Source organism: Acinonyx jubatus, chromosome B1 (genome assembly GCF_027475565.1).
Source record: "Acinonyx jubatus isolate Ajub_Pintada_27869175 chromosome B1, VMU_Ajub_asm_v1.0, whole genome shotgun sequence".
In the NCBI taxonomy this organism is placed as follows: Eukaryota; Metazoa; Chordata; class Mammalia; order Carnivora; family Felidae; genus Acinonyx; species Acinonyx jubatus.
In genome coordinates this window covers 16,691,252-16,716,297 of record NC_069382.1, presented here as the reverse complement: position 1 = coordinate 16,716,297, position 25,046 = coordinate 16,691,252, and the positions used below count along the sequence as shown (strand labels likewise).

General features: G+C 40.2%; 1 protein-coding gene and 1 non-coding gene across 2 annotated transcripts in view; one reads left to right on the top strand and one right to left on the bottom strand.

Annotated features, from left to right (window-relative positions):
* The first annotated feature begins 2,395 nt into the window (after positions 1-2,395).
* The window catches only part of MTNR1A (melatonin receptor 1A), a 40,427-nt gene continuing 17,776 nt past the window's right edge, over positions 2,396-25,046 (top strand). The window contains exon 1 of the mRNA XM_027077485.2: positions 2,396-3,761. Within this exon, the coding sequence (XP_026933286.1) occupies positions 3,536-3,761 (226 nt within the window). The 5' untranslated portion in view covers positions 2,396-3,535. The remainder of the gene's footprint in view (positions 3,762-25,046) is intronic.
* Positions 18,688-18,760, bottom strand: TRNAM-CAU (transfer RNA methionine (anticodon CAU)). The gene has a single exon. It is a non-coding gene; the product is annotated as a tRNA-Met (tRNA).

Below are 25,046 nucleotides of genomic sequence, written 5' to 3'. Positions count from 1 at the left end.
CTCATCAGGGAAATACAAATCAAAACCACACTGAAATACCACCTCACACCAGTCAGAGTGGCTAAAATGAACAAATCAGGAGACTATAGATGCTGGAGAGGATGTGGAGAAATGGGAACCCTCTTGCACTGTTGGTGGGAATGCAAACTGGTGCAGCCACTCTGGAAAACAGTGTGGAGGTTCCTCAGAAAATTAAAAATAGACCTACCCTAGGACCCAGCAGTAGCACTGCTAGGAATTTACCCAAGGGATACAGGAGTACTGATGCATAGGGGCACTTGTACCCCAATGTTCATAGCAGCACTCTCAACAATAGCCAAATTATGGAAAGAGCCTAAATGTCCATCAACTGATGAATGGATAAAGACATTGTGGCTTATATACACAATGGAGTACTACGTGGCAATGAGAAAGAATGAAATCTGGCCCTTTGTAGCAACGTGGATGGAACTGGAGAGTGTGATGCTAAGTGAAATAAGCCATACAGAGAAAGACAGATACCATATGGTTTCACTGTTATGTGGATCCTGAGAAACTTAACAGAAACCCATGGGGGAGGGGAAGGAAAAAAAAAAAAAAAGAGGGTAGAGTGGGAGAGAGCCAAAGCATAAGAGACTCTTAAAAACTGAGAACAAACTGAGGGTTGATGGGGGGTGGGAGGGAGGGGAGGGTGGGTGATGGGTACTGAGGAGGGCACCTTTTGAAAGGATGAGCACTGGGTGTTGTATGGAAACCAATTTGACAATAAATTTCATATATTGAAAAAAAAATTAAAAAAAAAGTCAAAAAAAAAGAAAAAAAATATTTACAAAAGACACATCAGATAAAGGGCTGTTATCTAAAATACAAGAAGAATACTTAAAACAGTGAGGGGCACCTGGGGGGCTCAGTCAGTTGAGCGTCTGACTCTTGATTTTGGCTCAGGTCATGATCTCTTGGTTCGTGGGATCAAGCCCCACATTGGGCTCCATGCTGACAGTGTAAAGCCTGCTTGGGATTCTCTCTCGCTCTATCTCTGCTCCTATCCTGCTTTCTCTCTCTCAAAATAAATCAACTTAAAAAAAAAAGATTTTGTTAAAAAAAAAAAAAAAAACAGTGAGGAAAACAATAATGCAATTTAAAAAACGGGCAAAAGACCTGAACAGACACCTCACCAAAGAAGACATTCAGATGAGGAAGCATATGAAAAGACTTTCAACATCCTATGTCTCTAGGGAACTGCAATTAAAACGAGGAGATAACACTACAGACCTGCTAGGATGGTCCAAATCTGGAACACTGACGATACCAAATGCTGATGAGGATTTGGAGCAACAGGAACTCTCGCTCATTGCTGGCGGGGGCGGGGGGGTGGGGGGAGGAATGTAAAACGGTCCAGCCACTTGGAAGACAATTTGGTGGACTGTTATAAAACTAAACATACTCTTAAGATACACTCCAGCAACAGTGCTCCTTGGCATTTACCCAAAGGAGCTAAAAACCTATGTCCACCCAAAAATCTGCACGTGGATGTTTATAGCAGCTTTATTCACAACCACCACAACTTGGGAAGCAATGGAGATGCCCTTTGTTAGGCGAATGGATATGTAAACCGTGGGACATCCAGACAATGGAATAGTATTCTGCACTAAAAAGGATGAGCTATTAAGCAATGAAAAGGCATTGAAGAAACCCAAAAGCAGATTACTGAGTGAACGAAGCCAACCAACCTGGCCAGGTGACACAACGTACGATACCAACTACGGGACATGCTGAAAGCGGCAAAAACTGAAGACACTAAAAAGATCAGTGGTTTTGAGGGAAGAGAACAGGGAGCGAAAAAGAGGCCGAGCACAGAGGATTCGTAGGCAGTGGACGCATAACAATGGTAGATGCGTGTCATTATCCAATCGTCCAAACCCACAAAACGTACACCACCGAGAACGAACCCTACTGTCAACTGTGACTTCGGACAACGATGAGTCAGTGTGGGCTCACAGATTGCAATAAATGTACCACGGTGATGCGGGCTGTAGCCAGTAGGGACGCTGTGCATCTGAGACGATGGGGGTATCTGGGAAATCTCTGTACTTTCAATTCTGCTGTATGTCGAAAACTGTTCTAAAAACTAACATTTATTGGGATGCCTGGGGGGCTCAGTTGGTAGAGCATCTGACTCTTGATCTCAGGGTCGTGCGTTCAAGCCCCACGTTTGGCAAGGAGCCTACTTAAAAATTTAAGTGTATTCATTAAAAACCTCTATTACTCAATTTATTTAATGTACCTATTAATTTCTAAGTTCCTTCCTTAATGCTGTCCTTCCTGCATGTCACTTCTGTAGCTCACAAATGCCCCACAGCGCACACACCCGCCATCTGTAGGGTAAGGGCTGTGTTTTGAGCCAAGTCTGTGAATTACTTCCCGAACAAGTACGTTCATGAATGCCGTGGAATTGATTGGAACCTAGGACTTTGCAGATTGCCTGGACACCTTCAATGGCCAAGTGAAGTTATTTGCTTCTAAGTCTTATTTATTTTTGCGAGAGACAGAGAGAGCCAGCGAGCACGCACAAACGGGGGAGGGCAGAGAGACAGGCGACAGAGAATCCCTAGCAGGCTTGGAACTGTCAGCACAGAGCCAGATGTGGGGCTTGAATTCACCAGGAGATCGTGACCCGAGCCGATGTCGAGTCCACGCTTAACCAACTGAGCCACCCAGGCGCCCCGAATGAAGCTCTTTTTAAAAGCTCGAGGGTGAGTATGTGCCAAACCTAATCTTGGACGTCTACAGGGAGAGAGCACATGGCTAGGATCGGTACCACTCCTGGAAGAAGTCAGCTGGAGAAAAAGCGGCTGCCGGAGCAAGACTGCGGCTACTCTGAAACCATTCAGCCCGCTGACGTTTGAAATCGAAACGAAAAGTGCACAGTTGCTTTGAATCAGCCCTCCCGGTGGAATCTTCCCGCCATTTCAAGGGGCCGTTTCCAGTGTCCGGATTCTCCACCGGGGGCAGCAACCAGAGGCACACAGAGGTTGAGGCTGAGAACTTGGAATTTTTAAATTGCAAAAGTTATTTTTATTTTTAATTGAAGGAGACAGAGTTGACCTACTGAACCCTTACAGTGTTCAAGAAAGATCAAGATAAAAGTAGCTTTGTGGGGGGGAAGATTATGAAAATCCTGGCTTGCCTTTGCAGTACTGGAGGGCGGAGGAGCTGGGGAAAATGATTTCTGTTCCATGAATGGTGCAACACTTGAGAAAGTTCCTTGACTTTTCCCACCTGTGGCTTCGCGGGGCGCGCTGCCAGGCTGGAGCTCGGGCGGCCCGGCGCAGGCAGCCCGCACGGGGGCGCTGTGGCCACGGGCTGAGCCCCGGGGGACCGAGGAGCCTCCGGGCGGCTGCCCTGTGTCCCCGGGCTGCAGGTGGCGGGGAAGCGGCGGAGCGGGCAGGGCGGCCGCGGGGGAGCGCTCGGGATGGGGCGTAGACGCGGGCAGGGCCCGGAGGAGCCCTGAGCCGCGGGCCGGGTGGCGCCGCGCCGCGCTCCGAGGGCAGGCGCGATGGCAGGGTCGTGGGGCGCCCCGGGCGGGACCCTGAAGGGCAACGGCAGCGCGCTGCTCAACGCCTCGCAGCGGGCGCCCGGCAGCGGGGAGGGGGCGCGGCCGCGACCCTCCTGGCTGGCCTGCACGCTCGCCTTCACCCTCATCTTCACCATCGTGGTGGACGTCCTGGGCAACCTCCTGGTCATCCTGTCCGTGTATCGGAACAAGAAGCTGAGAAACGCAGGTAGGGGCTCCGGGGCCCCCCAACCTTCACCCGACGGCCGCCTCCCCTCCTTCCTGGCCGCTTTGCGGAACGCAGCCCCCTGGCCCCAGCTGTCCATTAGCTTTTTCTAAAAAAGTGCGTTTTTCTTACAAACTGGGGGCTTAATTTTTCCCAAAGGGACAGAAGCCTGTCACTTTACTTTTCCTTTAACCCGCATGTGTAAGTTTTCTCTTTTCTCTCTCTCTCCCCTCCCCTCCAAGAAAACAGGGAATCTGAAGTCCTCAAGGGGGTAGAAAACTCAACCAGAGTCAGATCCTCTTAATTTTAGGGGAAACCCCCACCATACGGTTTTCAGTTTCTGAGGTTTTACTGGATTGAGAGATTGCAGAAAGTTCCTCAAGAAGTCCTTGACAATCAGATCAATGAGCTTACCAATTGTTCCTCCCAACTTTGTTACAATAGGAGAAAATATAGAAGCTGGTGAAATGATAGTGCCATTATTTTAGTTTTGTTGTCAGTTTTGGGCACGCAATTTACAAAGACTCCTGAAGGCTCCTAAATGAGGTTATTACTCCTCCAAGTTAGAATGTAAACTTGTTGCCATTTTAAAAGAAATTGTTACAGAAAAGAGTATATTTACATATAATCTACTACCTAAAGCTAATTTTGTGTTTGAGCTTAACTTGCTTTATCGTCCAAGCAATGAACTGAAATTGGTTTATCTTGGGTGGGAGACCAGGGACGGCCTTGCATAGGACAGGGGGTGTTCAGATCTTTAAGTGATGAGGTACTTAGCTCTTTAGCTGGAGGCTGACTTTCTGGAGGTGGGGGTGGGGAGGGGAAGGAACCTTGCACTTACTTACATGTTTGTCAAAAGCAGTATTTTTTGTTCTAATAAGGTAGTAGGTCACACTCTAATTTTCTTTAGCTGCCCTCCGGGAGGGCCCCCTTTTTCTCTATAATGCTTGCGACAGGGAATGGTTTAAGCTCAGTCAGGTAAGCATCCGACCCTTGATCTCAGCTCAGGTCATGATCTGCCCACGTGGGGCTCTTTGCTGGCAGCACAGAACCTGCTTCAGATCCTCTGTCCCTCTTGCTTTCTACCTCCCACCCCCCGCCCTGCTCACATTCTCTGAAAAAAAAAAAAAATCTTTTTTAGAAAAAGAATTAACTTCATTATCACCTGCTAACACAAAGTGAATTTGAGTTAGTCCACTGAATAACCTCATTTCACATACGATTGGACTTAAACTAGAGGAATTCTGCCTTCAAGAAGAGGCTCTTTGAAGAAAACATAGGCAGGAAGCTCCTTGGCATCAGTCTTGGTGATGATTTTTTGAATCTGACACCAAAAGGAGGAGTAACAAAAGCACAAATAAAGAGCTGGGATTACATCAGACTAAAAAGCTTCTGCACAGGAAAGGAAACCATCAACAAAACGAAAAGGCAACCTGCTGACTGGGAAAGACTATTGGCAATCCATGTTAGATAAAGGGCTAATATAAAATATTATATACGATATTTATTATATATATACGATATATATAATATATACGGAATATATATACGGAACATATAATACGATATATATAATATATACGGAAATCATACACCTCAGCAGCAAAAAATTAATCTGATTTAAAAACAGGCAGAAGGTCTGAATAGACGGTTTTTTCAAAGATGACATCTAGATGGTCAACAAACACGCGAAAGGATGCTCAACGTAACCCATCAGGGAAATGCAAATCAAAACCATAATGAGGTATCGCTCCACCCCCATCAGATGGCTATTATCAAAAAGAAGAAATAACAAGGGCTGGTGAGGATGTGGAGGAAAGGGAACCCTGCGCGCTGTTGTAAATTGTTAGGGTGCAAATCGGGGCAGCCACTGTGGAACAGTATGGAGGTTCCTCAAAAAATTAAAAATAGGGGCACCTGGGTGGCTCAGTTGCCTAAGCGTTCCACTTCAGCTCAGGTCATGATCTCACAGTTCATGCGTTTGAGCCCCACCTCTGCCTGGTAGTGCAGAGCCTGCTCGGGATTCTCGCTCTCTCCTCTCTGTGCCCCTCCCCCACTCACACTTTCTCTCACTCTCAAAATAAATAAATAAACCTTAAAAAATTAAACATAGAACCAGATGATCCAGCAGTTCCGTGCCAAGCAAAAACAAAAATGCTAACTCAAAAAGATATCTGCACCCCCATGTTCACTGGGGGATTATTTGCAATAGCCGAGATATGGAAACAACTTTTGTGTCCATCAACAATGAATGGAGAAAGATGTACTATATATATACATACATATATGAACACATATATATACATACGCATGCATACATATGTACAGAAGTTACACACACACACGAATGAAATCTTGCCATTTGTGACAACATGGATAGACCTTCAGTGCATTATGCTACCTGAAATAAGTCAGAGAAAAGACCAGTACCATATAGTCTCTCTTAAATGTGAAATCTAAAAACACAAATAAGGCACCTGGGTGGCTCAGTTGGTTAAGTGTCCAGCTTCGGCTCAGGTCACGATCTCACAGCTTATGGGTTCGAGCCCCGCGTGGAGCTCTGTGCTGACAGCTCAGAGCTTGGAGCCTGCTTCAGATTCTGTGTCTCCTTCTCTCTTTGCCTCTCCTCTGCTCACACACTGTCAGGCTCTCTCTCTCTCAAAAATAAACATTAAAAAATATTTTAAAAGGGCTTATTAGAAAAAAATCTTAAAAAAAAACATTACCTGTCATCCCCAGGAGCAAAGCAGTGGGGGAAGCCTGCTTTCTCATCATGGCTGATTTCTTGCCAGTCTCCACTGTTCCCTCTATTTCTGGGATCTGGGGGTGCTGGCTCTGCTTATAATAGGTTAATCTGCTTCGCAGCCTCCTCATTGTGTTAGTGATTGCTTTAATTTCTTGGATTAGGATTCGATAACTGGACTTTTGCTCTGACCCGTTCAATGCATTCCTGTCTCCTTGCAAAAACAGACACAAAAGAGGCTCCTTCCCTCCCAGCAATAAAAGCAGTTTTCTGTGGGCCACACACAGTTCTGAAAGCCACGTACACTGAATCCTTGGGGAAGCGCTGTAGTAGGGTGCTACCCTTAGCCTCCTCACAGGGGAGGAACTGAGGACACAGATTGGTCGTGTGCACTCTAGGCACACGGTGGAGCAGGGTATCGAACCCACAGAGCTTGTCCCCAGAGCTCATTCTGCCTTGCTGATAGCAACTATTACGTCATTGGGGAAGTTTGGGTCTTGCAAGAACTTCCATTTAAAAAAACATTCACATGCCTGAAACAATTCAGCTTCTTCTGTTTTGTGAAAAATAGTTGTACAAAGGGTGCCTTCCACACGACTTTGTATTTTGTATTCAATAGCAAGTTTTCAGTAAGGCCGCCTAGGGCACACTACATTTCTGTGGCTAGCCGGGAGACCCGTTGTGAGCTTTCATTTGCAAAGCTTTAGACCTGTCATATTTTTATAATTGGGATTTTGTTTCTTCACTTGTACCACTGCTGCAATTCGAAACATTTGAGGCTTTCTAGAATGGTTGATAATTTTGAAACAGAGAGAGAGAGAGAGAGAGAGAGAGCTGATTCCAGCGAGTTATAGGATGCTTATCAAGAGTTCTCATGATTGTTCGATCCTTCCATTTCAGTTCAATTATTGTGTTGGTATTAATGAGATAAGACTCAAAGAAGAGAACAGAAGAAATGAGTTAAGGAAATAAAACTAAGGCATCTGCAGCTTTGACGTTTCCTTTGGAAATCTGGTATAATGGCGGGCTTAATTTACGCCCCTCCCTCGCCTAAGAGGGTATGTTGACAGGTGACTTCCCCGAGAAGAAATGTAAAATGTTTCACAGCCGTATCTCAGGGGCACTGGTCAGTCGGAGCAGACACAGGCTCCAAAAGCCCACCAGGCTCTTAGCTGCTGGGGTGCAGCTCTCTCCTGTCCAAACTGTGAGACTAGAATTGGTACCACCGCGTTCCATCTTCTGAGTCAATTTCACAGCCTAGTAATGGGAAGAGTCCTGCCCTGGGACACTAGGATTAATATCGTTGCTCTCTACTTTGTGATCTGAGACATCAGGTAAGTTATCCAAGCCTCACTGTCCCCATTTGTCACGTACAGAAAACCTCTCATCTCTAGCCTCACACAATTGTTGCAGTTACCTAGTGAGACCATGCGTATGGGAAAGGACACACTGCATGTGGAAAATGATGCATACTTTGAAAAGGACGAAGTAGGTAATGTTATGTGTTCTTTTTTTCTAGGTATAGCTAACAAGGGTGTATTAAAGGTGTAATATACCTAAATACACCTAAAGGTGTATTAGGTGTAATACACCCTAACAAGGGTGTATTAAAAACTGTTAAGTGTTTTTTGTTAAAAATTGCTAAAAACCATGCACTCTAAACTTACAGTTTGTATACTTTCCTCCATGTATATTATGCTTAAAAAAACTTTTACTAAAAAAAAATAAAGCAAAAGTCTAGTATCTTGCCTATTGAAAATTCAGTGATCTGGCAATCTAACCTATCTAGAATAGAGCCAGTAAATGGAAAGAAGCAAATAACAGACACCCCCGATTGCTGATTTGTTCTTAGAATTTTTTCCTAAGTCTATTTATTTCGAGATGGGGGGGGGGGGCAGAGAGTGACGGAGAGAGAGAATCCCAAGCAGGCCCCACGCCATGAGCCCAGAGCCTGATGCAGGGCTTGAACTCACAAACCATGAGATCACGACCTGAGCTGAAATTAAGAGTCAGACATTTGACTGACTGAGCCACCCAGGAGCCCCTGATTTGTTCTTACAGCACTGTAGAGCGCTGAGGCTCGTGTCCAGATTATAAGCCATAAATTAGGAGGATGACTGACACATTTAAAGGAACAACACATGCGGCCAACAGCACGGGTTGAAACTGACTCATTAACAACAGGTCTGAAAAACTGAAAAGCACAATCTCTGGAGGGAATGTTGTGAAGAAGAACTCTGCTCACCATTAATTCCTCCTGAAACAGCAGGTGTATTCTGTTTAAGAAGACAGCACCATACTATTTTAGAAAGATACCTGTCTATAGGAGTTTATTATTATTTTTAAATCTGGTACGCAGTGGGGTAAACTGTCAGTATTATAAAAAGAAACAAATTAAAAAGTTCCCTAGAATGACTGTAAGACTAGATCATCATCAGCACTGTGTTCTCTGCTTGAGTGTAACTCCTGTTAGGTACAAGACTGAACGCACTGGTTTCTTTCAGGCCTGTATTGTCTCTGTCCTTCTTGTGTTTCTACTCAGAGAAGCTGCAAACCTTGGATGCCCCAGGGCTGTTTTTAAGATTCTTACAGTCTTAGGCAGGCATGCCTACTTAAAAAATACTATTTTGAGGGGCGCCTGGGTGGCTCAGTCAGTTAAGTGTCTTACTTCAGCTCAGGTCATGATCTCACAGCTTGTGAGTTCAAGCCCCGCATCGGGCTCTGTGCTGACAGCTTAAAGCTTGGAGCCTGCTTCAGATTCTGTCTCTTTCTCTCTCTGCCCCTCCCCACCTAAAATAAACATTAAATTTTAAAAAAACCCCACTATTTTGAAGTCGAGGCATAACGCAGACAATAAAGTACACAAAACATACATCCGCAGCTTAATATATTTTTCCTTATGTATACACACATGACCGTCACTTTTGGAAATGAAATAAGGGTGTTGAGAGATGACAGTATTATTATTATTCACAGCTTGAACTAGAACTTATGCCAAGTCTAAGTACTGGAAACCGCCAACATGAATGTTTTCTCTTTTACCATCCACAAACAATTGGTTGCCTGTATTGAACTCGACTCTTTGTTTCTATCCTTTGCTCAGATAAGGAAAGCTGAGGTTCACTGCCTCCCCCAGTGCCCTGGCCACCCTCACCATCAGTTCACCAGTATTCCTGGCTAGGTCCCATTGAATGTGTTCATAGCTACCTTGATTGAGCCCTTGACCACTCTGTTCACTGTCCCCTGGCTGTCATTTTCTCTTTGCTCTCTTTCCTTCTCTTCCTTCGCTTTCTCTTTTCTTCTCCACCACGGTTTCTGACTCTGTTCTTCAGTATCTTTTAATCACCATCATTAGGTTTGATCTCTTCAAAGAGATCACATGTGCATCTGTTTCCTAATTGTGTCATGCATCAGAAAAAAAGATAGTCCTGAACTTACAAATGTATTATATTCCAGAAGTTCTCTTACAAATGCCTTAAAAGTTCATCTATATTTTGGCTTCTGTGCTACCCTGCAAAATAATTCAAAGCAGTAATATGTCTGAAATAAAACTCAGAATGTCTGGGTCACCTGCCATTCATGAGCGCCTGAGGGCAATCTGCCTTGTTCTAAGTTCTGACTCGCTTGGGATCCTGTGAGAATGGGGACAGGTGGTATGAAGGGGCATATGGAAGCTTCCCTTATTAACTCAAATGTCAGGAGAAAGTTCAGGGGCAAGGCATGATGATAGAGGTGGATTTGTCATCACATATGGGGTGCAAACAAGTATATGCATGTGCTTATAGTCAAGTACTCCTGTGTTGGGGACAAACCTGTCACCGGATCCTACAGGGAAGTATGGGAGGAGGCTGTAAGGAGAACTGATCTAGAACCTGGACTCCAGGTCTTCTTTACTGAATGGATCTGCGATTACAGATAAATCACCCTCTCCCCGGACTGTTTTCGCATCAGCAAAATGATGGGGTGGGACAAAATCTGAGTCTTTCTGCTTCTAGTATCCTTTTTTGCATGGTGATTAAACTCACTGTGAAGTGGGACATTCTAATGTTATGAGATTGACTAGCAATAAGAATTGTGGGTGCAGGGCTCCTGGGTGGCTCAGTTGGTTGAGCGTTTGACTTCGGCTCAGGTTATGATCTCACGGTTCATGAGTTCGAGCCCCACATGGGGCTGGCTGCTCTCAGCATGGAGCCCGCTTTGGATCCTCTGCCCCCCTCTCTCTCTCTGCCCCTCCCATGCTCGCTCTCTCAAAAATAATAAACATTACAAAAAATTAAAAAAAGAATTGTGAGTGCAATGTTATATACACATACAGTGATAACAGGCATCACAGACCTAGGAAATGGTGTTATGATGAAAGTATGTCTCACCTGTCCTAAACTATCTGGGTGATTCGTCTCCTATCTGCTAAAAAATATCTCAGCAGAACATCTAGTTTCCCTGTTTTATTTCCCAAGAAATGCTCCCCAGGTTTAGACATTTCCCAAGTAGTTCTCCCTTCTTGGCAGAGAACGAAGTAACCGACTACACAGAGACAATAGGTTGGATCCCTGGGATTAATGCAGGTTCTTGTGAGCTTGGGTGGGATGCTCTGGGGACACTTATGATGAACTGACCCACGGTGTATGGGCGTGAACAGTCCCCCTGGGGGAGCTTTCTGGCCTCTGGTTGGACCACCTGGACTGGCTCTTCTAGGCCTGCAGTGACCCCTTCAAAAATGTAACCACTTAGGAGGAACAGGCTAGGTTGGCAGCCAGCCAACCTTGTTGGTGACAACACACGTCTAAAGAACTGGGGGGTTCACATGTGTGAGCACGTCACTCTTAGGTGTTCAAAGATGGAAGGAAGATAGAAGGAAGATAGATAGATAGGTGTTCAAAGATAGAAGGAAGCCCTTCACCGTGTTACAGAATAAAGAATCAGACAATCTCTCCTGCAAAATCAGTTTGGGATGTCTCTACTGGGGTCCTGAAGGCGGCTAGTTTCATAGTTTACTGGTGATTTAAAAACCAGTGTTCTGTGGGATCTTTAAAGCCAAAGACATCAAACGAAATATCCGTTTATGAACCAAACGCCCCAATCCCACAATAAAAATAAAAACCATACATTTGGGGGCACCTGGGTGGCTCAGTTAAGCATCCGACTTCAGCTCAGGCCACGGTCTTGCAGTTCGTGGGTTTGAGCCTGACGTCAGGCTCTGTGCTGACGACCAAGATTCTGCTTCGGATTCTGTCTCCCTCTCTCCTTTTCCCTCCTCTGCTCATGCGTGCTCTCTTTCTCAATAAACATTAAAACAAACAAAAGCCAATACATTTTGGACAATATTATTGAGTCAGTTTCTCCTTTCAGAAATCTTTTTTTCATAAAGGTTCATTTTGCCTGTTACAGTCTCTTCTTCCTTAAAGTGATGCTGTCCTATGATTCATTTAATATCCACAGAATTCAGATATAAAGTAAATAGAATTCTAACAAAGGTCTGACTTCTGGGACATGGGCAATTAGAACAGATCCAGAGTATTCCTCAAAACTCAGCTCCGGTGTCTTAATTGAAAATCTAAATAAACCTTTTGTGATAAAAGTAAAGCCTCTTTTATATTGTTCTCATCCATAACTGATTTTGCAAAAACCGCTGGTCATCTTATGATGAACATTTCCACTTAAAACAGGAGTATTTTCCAGCGCCCTTACCAAGCTAACCCCTATTATTAAAGGCATTTAGATTTTCAATCCTGCAATTTTATTTTGCAAATTTATTAATTCAGGCGTGAAACGTTTTTCAAGCTTGAGAAAAGGAAAGTAGGCAACTTGTGAGATTGTTGTGTGCGGTGCACGTTTCACAGACAGCTATTCTGATCTGATTTCTGCAGATGAGGTATAAAAATAACCTCTTATTTAGGAGGCTAGTGCTTTGTACTTGTGCACATAGAGCAATTCTCAATTTTCAAAGCACTTGCCCACATTTTCTTTTATTTGTTCTTATATAGACCTCCTCAGGTAGATTAAAAAAAAAAACAAACAAACCAACAACCCTGAAACTCCAAATTCACAGATAAATGATCGGTATTTCTTACTCCAGCATACAACCCAGTGTGGAACAGTGGAAGGGGCACAGGAATGAAAATCTGAAGACCCAGGCTGAGTCCTTTATATCTGCGATACCTTTATTCGTAATATGTGTTGGGTCTAGTTATTCAATCTGTCTAAGCCTTAGTTCCCCATCTTGTGTCACAGGGACACTAGGAGAATAGATTTAGATTCGGCCCACCCATCCACCCATCCACCTACCTATCGCCTCGAAATTATAAACTACTACAGAAATAATGCTATTATGTTATTAGTATGCATTCTACAATTAGTACTTTTTATGTGATTTTTTTAATGCTCATTTTTTTTTAAGTGGACAATGTGACTGATAAGTGAAATCAGTCAGAAACTGAAGATTTAGGATTGAATTCTCTTTGGCAACATTATGGAAATTGCATAAATTCTCTTAGGTCTCCATTTTCCCTTTCATAATAACCATTATCCCCCTGCAGCATGTAGGACTGAGATTCTGATTGTTTCAATATCCAACCTTTGAGAGGCTGATTATTTCAATATCCAAGCCATTCTCTAATTTAAAATGAATCACCTCTGCAAGCTACAATAACTTTCTCAGACAAGTATTTACCATTCAAAAACTTATAACCTAAATGTATGTACAGACGTGGAAAATGGTTTCAAGCTAACAAAGTCAATGTTTATTTTTTATTTATTTAAAAAAAATTTTTTTTTTCAACGTTTATTTATTTTTTGGGACAGAGAGAGACAGAACATGAACGGGGGAGGGGCAGAGAGAGAGGGAGACACAGAATCGGAAACAGGCTCCAGGCTCTGAGCCATCAGCCCAGAGCCTGACGCGGGGCTCAAACTCACGGACCGCGAGATCGTGACCTGGCTGAAGTCGGACGCTTAACCGACTGCGCCACCCAGGCGCCCCACAAAGTCAATGTTTAACACAATTCACTATCTGATAGAATTCTTCTCTGTACTGTTGACATTCTCTTCCTACAGCTCTTCATGATATTTAAAATTATTGATTCAAGGCAATATTCTATTTGTAAAGACATTTTATTGATTTTTTTTCTCTTGCATGCTTGGCTACTGTTTAAATTTTTTCTGATTTTTTTTTCTGGTCTGTGTAGTATTTTATTATTGAACCCCAAATTTTATCCAAATTTGCCAACGTAATCCTCAGAATTGCCTGGAAACCGGATTAAGACTCCTAAATATGTCATTGAGTTTTGGTCTACAGGATTAAATTTGGATCTGATCTTTGGTTCCTCCACCTATTCATTGCATAAGAAAGTAGCAACTTTCAGCATTAATTGTGGATATGATGGAGGTTATTTTTGCTAGCTTTCACAATCATTTTTCCCTTGGCTATTCTGAAAGGTAACCAAAGATAAAATGTCCTAAATTAAACCTCCTGCATTTAGTTCTTACCAACATTTGATGGTTCTGTTTTTTTAAATACCTGATTTGAAAAGTATCTGAATTGAAAACAATTCCATTTACAATTGCACCAAAAAGAATAAATGCTTAGGAATAAACTTAGCCAAGGAGATGAAAGATCTGTACTTTGAAAATGATAAAATACTGCTGAAACAAAATGAAGATGACACAAACAAATGGGAAGATATACCATGCTCATGGATTGGAAGAATCCATATTGTGAGGATGTCTGCCCTACGCAAAGCAATTTACAGATTCGATGCGATCGTTATCAAAATGCCATATTATTATTCCACATAGAATACACAATCCTACAATTTGTATCGAATCACAAAAGACCTGGAATAGCCAAAGCAATCTTGAGAAAGAAGAACAAAGCTGGAGGCATCGCAATCCTAGATTTCAAGATATACTACAAAGCTGTAGGAGTCAAACCAATATGGTATTGGCATAAAAATAGACACAAAGATAAATGGAACAGAACAGAGAGTCCAGGAATAAACCCACAGTTATATGATCAATTAATTTATGACAAAGGAGGCAAGAATATACAGTGGAGAAAAGACAGTCTCTTCAAATAAATGGTGCTGTGAAACTGGAGACTTACATGCAAAAGAATAAAATTGGACCAGTTTCTTATACCATACACAAAAATAAACTCTAAATGGACTAAAGACCTAAATGTGAAACCATAAAAATCCTAGAGAGAACACAGGCAGTCATTTCTCTGACACTGGTCATAGCAGCATTTTTCTAGATATGTCTCCTCAGGTGAAGGAAACAAAGGCAAAAATAAACTATTAGGAGTACATCAAAATAAAAACAGTTTTTGTACAGTGAAGGAAATCATCAACAGAACTAAAAGTCGACCTACTGAATGGAAGTTACTTGCAGACAATACCTCCAAAAAGCAATTAATATCCAAAACATATAAAGAACTTATACAACTCAATATAAAAAAAACAATCTGAATAAAAAGTGGACCGAAGACATAAACAGAAATTATTCCGAGAGGACATACAGATGGCCAACAGACACATAAGAAGATGCTCAATATCGCCAATAATCAGGAGTATGCAAATCAAAACCACAATGAAGTATCATCTCACATCTGTTAGGATGGCTATAATCAAGAAGAAGAAATAACAAGTGTTGGCAAGGACATAAAGAAAAGAAATCCCTCATGCACTGTTGGTGGGAATGGAAATTGGTGCAGCCACTGTGAAAAACAGTATGGAGGTTCCTCCAAACATTAAAAATAGAAATACCCCATGATTCAATAATTCCACTACTGGTTATTTACCCAAAGAAAACAAAAACACCAACCTGCAAAGATCTATGTCCCATATTCATTGTAGCATTACTTATAACAGCTGAGATATGGAGACAACTGAAGTGTCCATCGATAGATGTGTGGATAAAGAATTTGACACACACACACACACACACAAACACAATGGAATATTAATCATAAAAAAGAATGAGATCTTGCCATTTGCCACAACATAAGTCGGCCTAGGCGGTATTATGCTAAGTGAAGTGAGTTAAAGAAAGACAAATACCATTTGGTTTTACTTATATGTGGAATCACCCAACACACACACACACACACACACACACACACACACACACACAGAAAAGACCCATAAACACAGAGAATTGGTGGTTGTCAGAGAGGAGGGAGATAGGAGATGGGCAAATTGGTTAAGGGGAATGGGAAGTTTAGGATTCCAGTTATGGGATGAATAAATCACACGAATGAAAGGTATAGCAAAGGGAATGTATTCAATGGTATTTCACTAGTGTATAGTGACTGATTGTAGCTACATCTGTGGGAAGCAGAGCATCACAGATACAGATGCTGACTCACTATGTTGTGTGCCAGAAACTTATGCAACATTGTAGGTCAATTATACGTCAATTAAAAAAAATACCCGTTTGGAAAAATATCTGCTTTGGACGTCGTTTTAAATCTCCATAGAGTCTCTGGACATTGTTCTAATTCTTTATTAGTATCTTTAAAAAATTATAATTGGAATATTTGAGGTGAATAGCGCGATCTAAGATGGCTTGAATTTCCTCCCTTAAGTGGTTTTAAGTTGCCTCGCTGAGCGAAATGCCCTATTTTCTAGCATAAGAAATATGCACGCTCTCAGGATGTTTCTAGGCTACCAGAGGCAATCAACGGATTGTTTTTAAAGAAGCAGTTGTTCGTGCTTAGAACTCCACATGGTAACACCAGTGTCACCCACCCCCGCCTTTGTAAAAATGCTTCCTTAATCAGCATCCTAAGTTCTTCACCTTTCAAATAGGTTGGCTAACCAAGTTTACATGACACCTGGGGGCTGTATGTGACATGCAAGAAATTTCAGTGAAATTCAGTGATACTGCAAGTGCGGAATAAACTTCTGGATTTTCGATTGAGATGTCCTAAGATTTATTCTTCTACAGAGCTATCCACTTTCGGCAATCACCCTGAAGGCATTCGTCTTAGAAAAAGGGGACAAGAAAAAGAACAACAACCAAATCTACTTGGCGCTGAATATTATTCAGGCTACTTAGGTTGAATTTGAGTTGTGGCACTTCCGGCTTAAAAGGATGCTTGCCTGCTCTGACAGTGAGCGCTTTTGGAACTTACTGGATTGAATATTCATTTAAGTCAATACTTATCGCATACCTACAGTTTAAGACAGAATATAAATTGTCAGCAAATACTTGTTGGTTTGTCAAAATACAAGACGACATGCTAAGCTTGGATCCTACTTCCAAAGAGGTTGCTTTCATTCGGGCACTTAAAATTCTTTTATTTTCAAATAAAAATTAAGACCTGGCATACAGAGGTGTAAGAGTAGAAACGTGTTTATATAGCAGAAAAATTTTTCAAGAGGAATTTGCAAGTTGGCTGGTTGGATGGCAGCTGAAGCCTGAAGTAGTCATGAGATGTTTTAAAAGATCTTGCCTAGGGGCAGCTAGGTGACAGTTGGTTAAGGCTGACTTCAGCTCCGATCACGGGTTCGAGCCTCACACGGGCTGTTGGCTGTCAGCGTGGAGCCCACTTTGGATTCTCTGTTCCTCTCCCTCCCTCCCCCTCTTTCCTGTATTCATTCTCTCTCTCTTTCTCTCTCTCTCTCAAAAAACAAAAAGATCCTGCTTGACTGACAGATGCTAACTCCACTCACCATGGTGAGCATTTTGTGATGTACATGAAAGTCGAATCACTGAGTTGTTTGTAAACATGGAACTAATATAATATTGTAGGTCAGCTCTATTCCAATGAAAAATCTTAAAAAATTTAAAATAATTTAAATTATTCATGGTGTAGCTAAAATTCAAATTAAAAATAAATAAATAAAAGCTGTTACCTCAGGATGAAAAAATAGGTAATAAATAGGGAAATATGAAAGTGAGTTCACACAAGGGGCAGAATTAAGGAGAGAACCTCCGAGTCATTGTCAGTAATGGAGACACAGCCTAGCAATTTGCGAATAATACACTGGCTCATATCTTCTGGAGAAAGTAATACAGCCTGAAAAAACACCTGTTGGAGAAGGTTTGAGAACTTGCCTGCTAACTTAAATTTTAAAACCTTTTCTGACATAGTTATTAAAGGGAAGATGATAATATTACAACCAATAACTAGTTATTTCCTCTTTTCTAATTTTCTTAACATATTTAGAAATACAAAACTCTCTTATAATCTTGAAAGGGGTAACGGGCTTTGTTTCTAGCTTTTTATTTTACTTATTTTTATTTAGTTAACACACAGTACAATATTGGTTTCAGGAGTAGAATTTAATGATTCATCACTTACAACAACTAGTGCTCATCACAACAAGTGCCCTCCTTAATACTCATCACCCATCTAGCCCATCCCCCAGCCACCTCCATCAACCCTCAGTTTGTTCTCTATCATCAAGATTCTCTCGTGGTTTGTTTCTTCTCTTTTTCCCCCTCCTTCCCACATGTTGATCTGTTTTGTTTCTTAAATTCCACTTATGAGTGAAAGCATACAGTATGTCTTTCTCTCATTGACTTATTTTGCTTAGCATAATACTCTCTACTCCATGTCACTGCAAATGGCAAGATTTCATTCTTTTTGACGGCTGAGTAATATTCCAGTGTGTGTGTGTGTGTGTGTGTGTGTGTGTGTGTGTGTGTGTGTAGGTATTAAATTCTTTACCATGTAAGTTTTTTAAAAGCTTGTTTACAAAACAGGTTAGAGACAGAGATAGAGGGAGGTTACACGTATATAAAGTTGTTTTATATTTAATACTTTATATATGAAACATTCCTTATCTGTGGAAAGTTAGTTCTTTATAGACTCAATTATTTTTGGTAGTACGTTCCCTCTGAAGAATGTGGGCTGTGGAACCAGATAACCTGGAGTAAAATCCTGGCCCTGCCATCCAGTGGGTGTGACCTTGGGAAATTTATTTGTTTCATTTCCTCACTTATTAATTAGGGACAGTACTAATGCTGTAAGGATTACAGGATTGCTAAACTTAAAGTTCATTGTGCTTTAAATATAACATTCTGGGAAACACAATAAATTCTTTGTTATTTAGTAGTTAGGTAGAATTAAGACAGGTGAATGTATTTTTATTTCTAAGTCAGACTACAATACTTAACACTACTTTAGGTACTTAAGTTCTTTTTTGTTTCTTAACATATTTTATTTTTAGGTAACCTCTACACCCAACGTGGGGCTTGAACCCACAACCCTGAGATCATGAGTCACATGATCTACTGACTGAGCCAGCCAGGTGTCCCTAAGTATTTAAATTCTAAGAACATAAAAAGGAGAGTCACATTTTGAATTTCTAAAATGAACTTTATGAGAATCTTAATTCATACTTTTGTAGTACTAGCTTTTATTTCATTTCTCCTCCCATTTTAGCGTATAAATAGGATGATACTATGATTGTTCCTGTTTAAATAATGACAGTAATTCTTGTTTGGAATTTAGCAATTTAGAGCTCTTGTCTAATTAGAAATATTACTAAGCGCCACTGATTTGCTTTTATAAGCTGAGATTTCACAGAATTCTTCAAGATAAAGAAAATAAAGACTACAATCTCAGAGTGAACACGAGCTTTTTTTTTGATTGCCTGTTAATGTGGTTAAAATATGTTTTTAAAGTTGTTTGTGTTTAAAGTTTTATTCTTGATTTTGTAATATAAATAATGGTGTAGACATCAGTAATTTGGTTAAGTTTTTAATTCCAGTTAACATACAGCGTTATGTTAACTTCAGGTGTACAATATAGTGTATTCAACACTTCCATACATGACCCAGGACTCCACACAGCAAGTGAACTACCTAATCCCCATCACCTATTTAACCAATCCCCCAACCCCCTCTCCCTCTGGTAACCATTAGTTTGTTCTCTATAATTAAGAGTCTGTTTCTCAGTTTACTTCTCTCTCTCATATTTTTTCCCTTTGCTCATTTGTTTTGGGTCTTCAATTCCACATGTGTGAAATCATACGGTATTTGTCTTTCTCTGCCTGACTTTATTTACCATTATACCTTCTAGCCCCTTCCATGTTGCAAATGGCAAGATTTCATTACTTTTTTTCATGGCTAATATTCCATTATATATATATTATATTATATTATATTATTATATATTATATTAATATATATTATACGTTATATATATAATATATTTATATATATATATATATATATGCATATGCCACTTCTTTATCCATTTATCAGTGCCCATTGATGGGCACTTGCACTATTTCCATGCTTCGCTTATTGTAAATAATGTTGCTATTAACATAGGGGTGCATGCATCCCTTTGAATCAGTGTTTTTGTATTTGGGGGGTAAATATCCAGTGGTGCAATTGTTATAGTTTTAACTTTTTAAGGAATCTCCACACTATTTTGCACAGTGGCCGCACCAGTTTGCAGCCCCACCAAGAGTGCACGTGTTCCTTTTTCTCCACAGCCTCAATGACACCTGTTGTTTCTTGTGTTGTTGATCTTAGCCATTCTGGCAGGGATGAGGTGGTGGCTCGTTGCACTTTTGATTTCCATTTCCCCGATGGTAAGATATGATGGGCATCTTTTCATGTTGGCCATCTGAGAGGTCTTCTTTGGAGGGACGTCTGTTCATGCCTTCTGCTCATCTTTTAATTGGATTATTAGTCTTTGGGTGTTGAGTTCTTTATATATTTTGGATACTAACCCTTTATCAGGTATGTCGTTTGCCAAGTATCTTCTCCCATTCTGTAGGTTGCCTTTTAGTTTGGTTGATGGTTTCCTTTGCTGTGCTTTTTATTCTGATGGAGTTCCAATAGTTTATTTTTGCTTCTACGTCCCCTGCCTCAGAAGACACGACTAGAAAAATGTTATTATGGCTGATGTCAAAGAGGTTATTGCCTGTGTTCTAGGATTTTTATGGTTTCAAGTCTCACATTTAGGGCTTTAATCCATTTTCAATTTATTTTTGTGTATAATAAAGTGGTCCAGTTTCGTTCATTTGCTTGTTGCTGTCCAGTTTTCCCCACGCTATTTGTTTGGAGAATGTCCTTCTCCCACTGGATATTCTTTCCTGCTTTATTGAAAATTAATCAACCATTGGGGCGCCTGGGTGGCTCAGTCGGTTAAGCGACCGACTTCAGCTCAGGTCATGATCTCACAGTCCGTGAGTTCGAGCCCCGCGTCGGGCTCTGTGCTGATAGCTCAGAGCCTGGAGCCTGCTTCAGATTCTGTGTCTCCCTCTCTCTCTGACCCTCCCTCGTTCATGCTCTGTCTCTGTCTCAAAAATAAATAAGCATTAAAAAAAAAAATTAAAAAAAAAAAAGAAAATTAATCAACCATATAATTGTGGATTAATTTCTGGGCTTTCTATACTGCTCTATTGATCTACGTGTCTATTTTTGTGCTAGCACCCTAAAGTTTTTATTACTCCAGCTTTATAATATAACCTATAATCTAGAAATTTGATGCGTCTAGCTTTTTCTTTTTCAAGATTGCTTTGGCTATTCAGGGTCTTTTGCGGCTCCATACAAATTGTAGGCTTCTTTGTTCCAGCTATGTGAAAAATGCTGCTAGTGTTTTGATAGGGATTGCGTTAAATGTGCAGATTGCTTTGGATAGTATAGACATTTTAACAGTATTCGTTCTTCCCATCTGTGAGCATGGAATGTCTACCTATTTCTCTCTGTTATCTTCAGTCTTTTGGATCAGTGTTTTAGAGTTTGCAGAGTACAGGTCTTTCACAACTTTGGTTAGATGTATTCCCCAGGTATCATTGTTTTGGGTGAAATTGTACGTGGAATTGTTTTCTTAATTTCTCTTTCTGCTGCTTCATTCTGAATGTACAGAAATGCAACCAGTTTCCGTACAGTGCTTTTGTATCTAGCAGTTTTTTATTGGAGTCTTTAGGTTTTCTATATAGAGCATCATGTCATTTGGAAATAGGGAAAGTTTTACTTCCTTCTTAACAGTTTTGATTCCCTTTATTTATTTTTGTTGTCCGATTGCTGTGGCTAAGACATCTAATACTATGCTGAATAAAAGTGGTGAGAGTATATAGCCCTGTCTTGTTCCTGACCATAGAGGAAAAGCTCTCAGTTTTTCCCCATTCGGAATGAGTTAGTTGTGGGTTCTTCATAGCCGGACTTTAATTATCTTGAGGTATGTTCCCTCTAAACCTATTTTGTTGAGTTTGTTGTTTTTTTTTTTAAATCATGAATCGATGTTTTACTTTGTCGAATGCTTTTTTTTCTACATCGATTGAAAGGCTCATGTGGTTTTTACCCTTTCTCCTATTGATGTGATGTGTCTTGTTTGATTTGCAAATGTTGAACCACACTTCCAGCCCTAAAGTAAATTCCACTTGATCATGGTGAATGATTTTGTAAATGTATTTTGGATTCGGTTTGCTAGTATTTTACTGAGAAGTTTTGAATCAATGTTCACCATAGATATTGGCCTGTAATTCTCTTTTTTATTGGTGTCTTCATCTGGTTTTCGTTCAAGGTAAGGCTGGCCTCATAGAATGAATTTGTAAGTTTTCCTTCTTTTCTATTTTTTGAAGTAGTTTTAAAAAATAGGTATCAATTCCTCTTTAAATGTTTGGCAGAATTCACCTGTGAAGTCATCTGCTCCTGGACTTTTGTTTGTGGGGAGTTTTTTGATTACTGACTCAATTTCTTCACTGGTTATCAGTCTTTTCTAATTTTCTATTTGTTCCTGTTTCAGTTTTGTGAGTTTTTACATTCCTAGGAATTTGTTCATTTCTTGCATGTTGTCCAATTTGTTCGGATACAGTTTTTCATAATGTTCTCTTATGATTTTATTTCTGTGGTGTTATTTCCCTCTTCTCATATGTGATTTTATTTATTTGAGTATTTGAGTACTTTCTCTTTTTTTTTCTTGAGAAGTCTGGCTAGAGGTTTATGAATTTTACTGATTTTTTTCAAAGAACCACCTTTTGGTTTCATTGATTTTTTTTTTTTTTTTTTTTTTTTTAGTTTCTATATCATTGATTTCTGCTCTAACCTTTATTATTTCCTTCTGTCTGCTGTTTTTAGGTTTTGCTCATTTCTAACCCCTTTTTTCTAGCTCCTTTAGGTTTAAGGTTAGGTTGTGTATTTGAGATTTTTCTTGCTGCTTGTGGTGAGTTTGTATTGCTATAAACTTCTTAGAACCACATATGTTCTATCCCAGAGGTTTTGGACTATTGTGTTTTTATTTTCATTTGTTTTTATGTATTTCATTATTTGGCTTTGATTTCCTGGTTGACCCACTCGTTTAGTAGCATGTTATTTAACCTCCATGTATTTGTGGTCTACTCAGACTGTCTTCTTATAGTTAACTACTAGTTTCATAGCTTTGTGGTCAGAAGAGAGGCATAGTATGACTTTGATCTTCTTGAATTTGGTGAGGCTGGTTTTGTGCCCTAACATGTGATCCATTCTGGAGAATGCTCCATGTGCACATGTGCACTTGGAATGTGTATTCTGCGGTTTTAGGATGGAATATTCTGAAATTATCTGTTAAATCCATCTGTTCCAGTGTGTCATTCAAACCCATTGTTTCCTTGTTGATGCTCTGTGTACATAAACTGTCCATTAATGTAAGTGGGGTGTTAAAGTCCCTAACTATTATTGTATTACTATCGATTAGTTCCTGTATGTTTGTCATTAACTGTTTTATGTATTCAGGTGCCTCTATGTTGGGTGTATAAATATTTACAATTGTGGGGCATCTGGGTGGCTCAGTCAGTTAAGCATTTGACTCTTGAGTTTCGTTCACATTATGATCTCACAAGTTTGTGAGACTGTGCCCCATGTTGGGCTCTGTGCCTACAGAGCAGAGCCTGCTTGGGATCCTCTCTCTTCCTCTTTCTATGCCCCTCCCCCACTTATGCTCTCTCTCAAAAATAAACATTAAAAAATAAATATTTACAATTGTTTAATATTCTTGTTGAAGATATATATTATATTATATTATATTATATTATATTATATTATATTATAGTGTTCTTATTTTCTATTACAGTCTTTGTTTTAAAGCCCATTTTGTCTAATGTAAGTATTGCTACTCCGGCTTTCTTTTGACCTCCATTTGTGTGATAGATATTTCTCCATCCTCTCACTTTCAATCTCAGGAGACTTTAGGTCTAAAATGATTCTTTTATAGGAAGCACATAAATATTGGGTTTTTTAAAATCCATTCTGTCACTCTGTCTTTTGATGGGAGTGGTTAGTCCATTTAAATTCAACGTAATTATTGATAGACATGTATTTATTGCCATTTTATTACTTGTTTTTAGTTGTTTCTGAAGATTTTCTCTGATCCTTTCCTCTATTTCTTTCATGTTTTGTGGATTTTGGTTAGTTATATATTTGGATTCCTTTCTCTTTATTCTTTGCATATTTATTAGTGGATTTTAATATACGGTTACCATTAAGTTTGTATACAACCTCTTTTGCATATAACAGTCTATATTAAGCCAATGGTCATTTAAGTTTGAACCTTTTATTTTCTCCTTTCCTCCCCACATTTTAGGTATATGTTATTGTTGGTGCCTTGACTGATTTTTTACATAAATATTCATTTTTACTGCTTTTATGTTTCCTACCTTTATATTGCCACATTGGGCCTCTCTGTTCCATTCAAAAAGTCCTCTTTACTGTTTCCTGTAGGGCTAGTTTAGTGGTCACGAACTCCTTTAGTCTTTGCCTGGGAAACTCTTTATCTCTCCTTCTATTGTAAACTATAGCCTTCCTGGGTAGAGTATTCTTGGCTGCAGATTTTTCCCATTCAGCATTTTGCATGTATCACGGTACTCCCTTCAGACTTGCTAAGTTTCTGTTGAAAAATCTCCAGCTAGCCTTATGGGTTTTCTCTTGTTAGTTAAGGGCTTCCTTTGTCTTTCTGCTTTTAAAACTTATTATCATTCTATTTTGTAAATTTAATTATAATAAGCCTTGGTGCCTGCTTCTGTTGATTTTGATGGGAGTTCTCTGTGCCTGCTGAATCTGGATGTCTCCAGGTTAGGGAAGTTTCCTTCCCCGGATTAGGGAAGTTTACAGGTACTGTTTCTTCAAATAAACTCTCTGCCTCATCTTTCTCTCTCTCCTCTTCTGGGACTCCTAAAACATGAATGTTATTATGTTTCATGGAGTCACTGAGTTTTCCAAGTCTGTACTTAGTTTGTGTAATTCTTTTTCTCTCTTCCATTTAGCTTGATTACTTTCCATTACTGTGTCTTCTAGGTCATTAACTTGTTTTTCTGCTTCTTCCATCCTGCTATTCATTCCATCAGGCATGTTTCTCATTGCATTTATTAAGTCCTTTATCCCTGCTATGATATTCCTTATCTCTGTGTTAAGGGTCTCACTCACATCTTCCCCTCTTTTCTCAAGTCCTCCCCCATGCATGCTCTTTCTCTCACAAAAATAAATAAATAAATAGAAAGAAAACCAAAGGTGGAGGCATCACAATCCTAGACTTTAGCCTGTACTACAAAGCTATAATCATCAAGACAGTGTGGTATTGGCACAAAACAGACACATAGACCAATGGA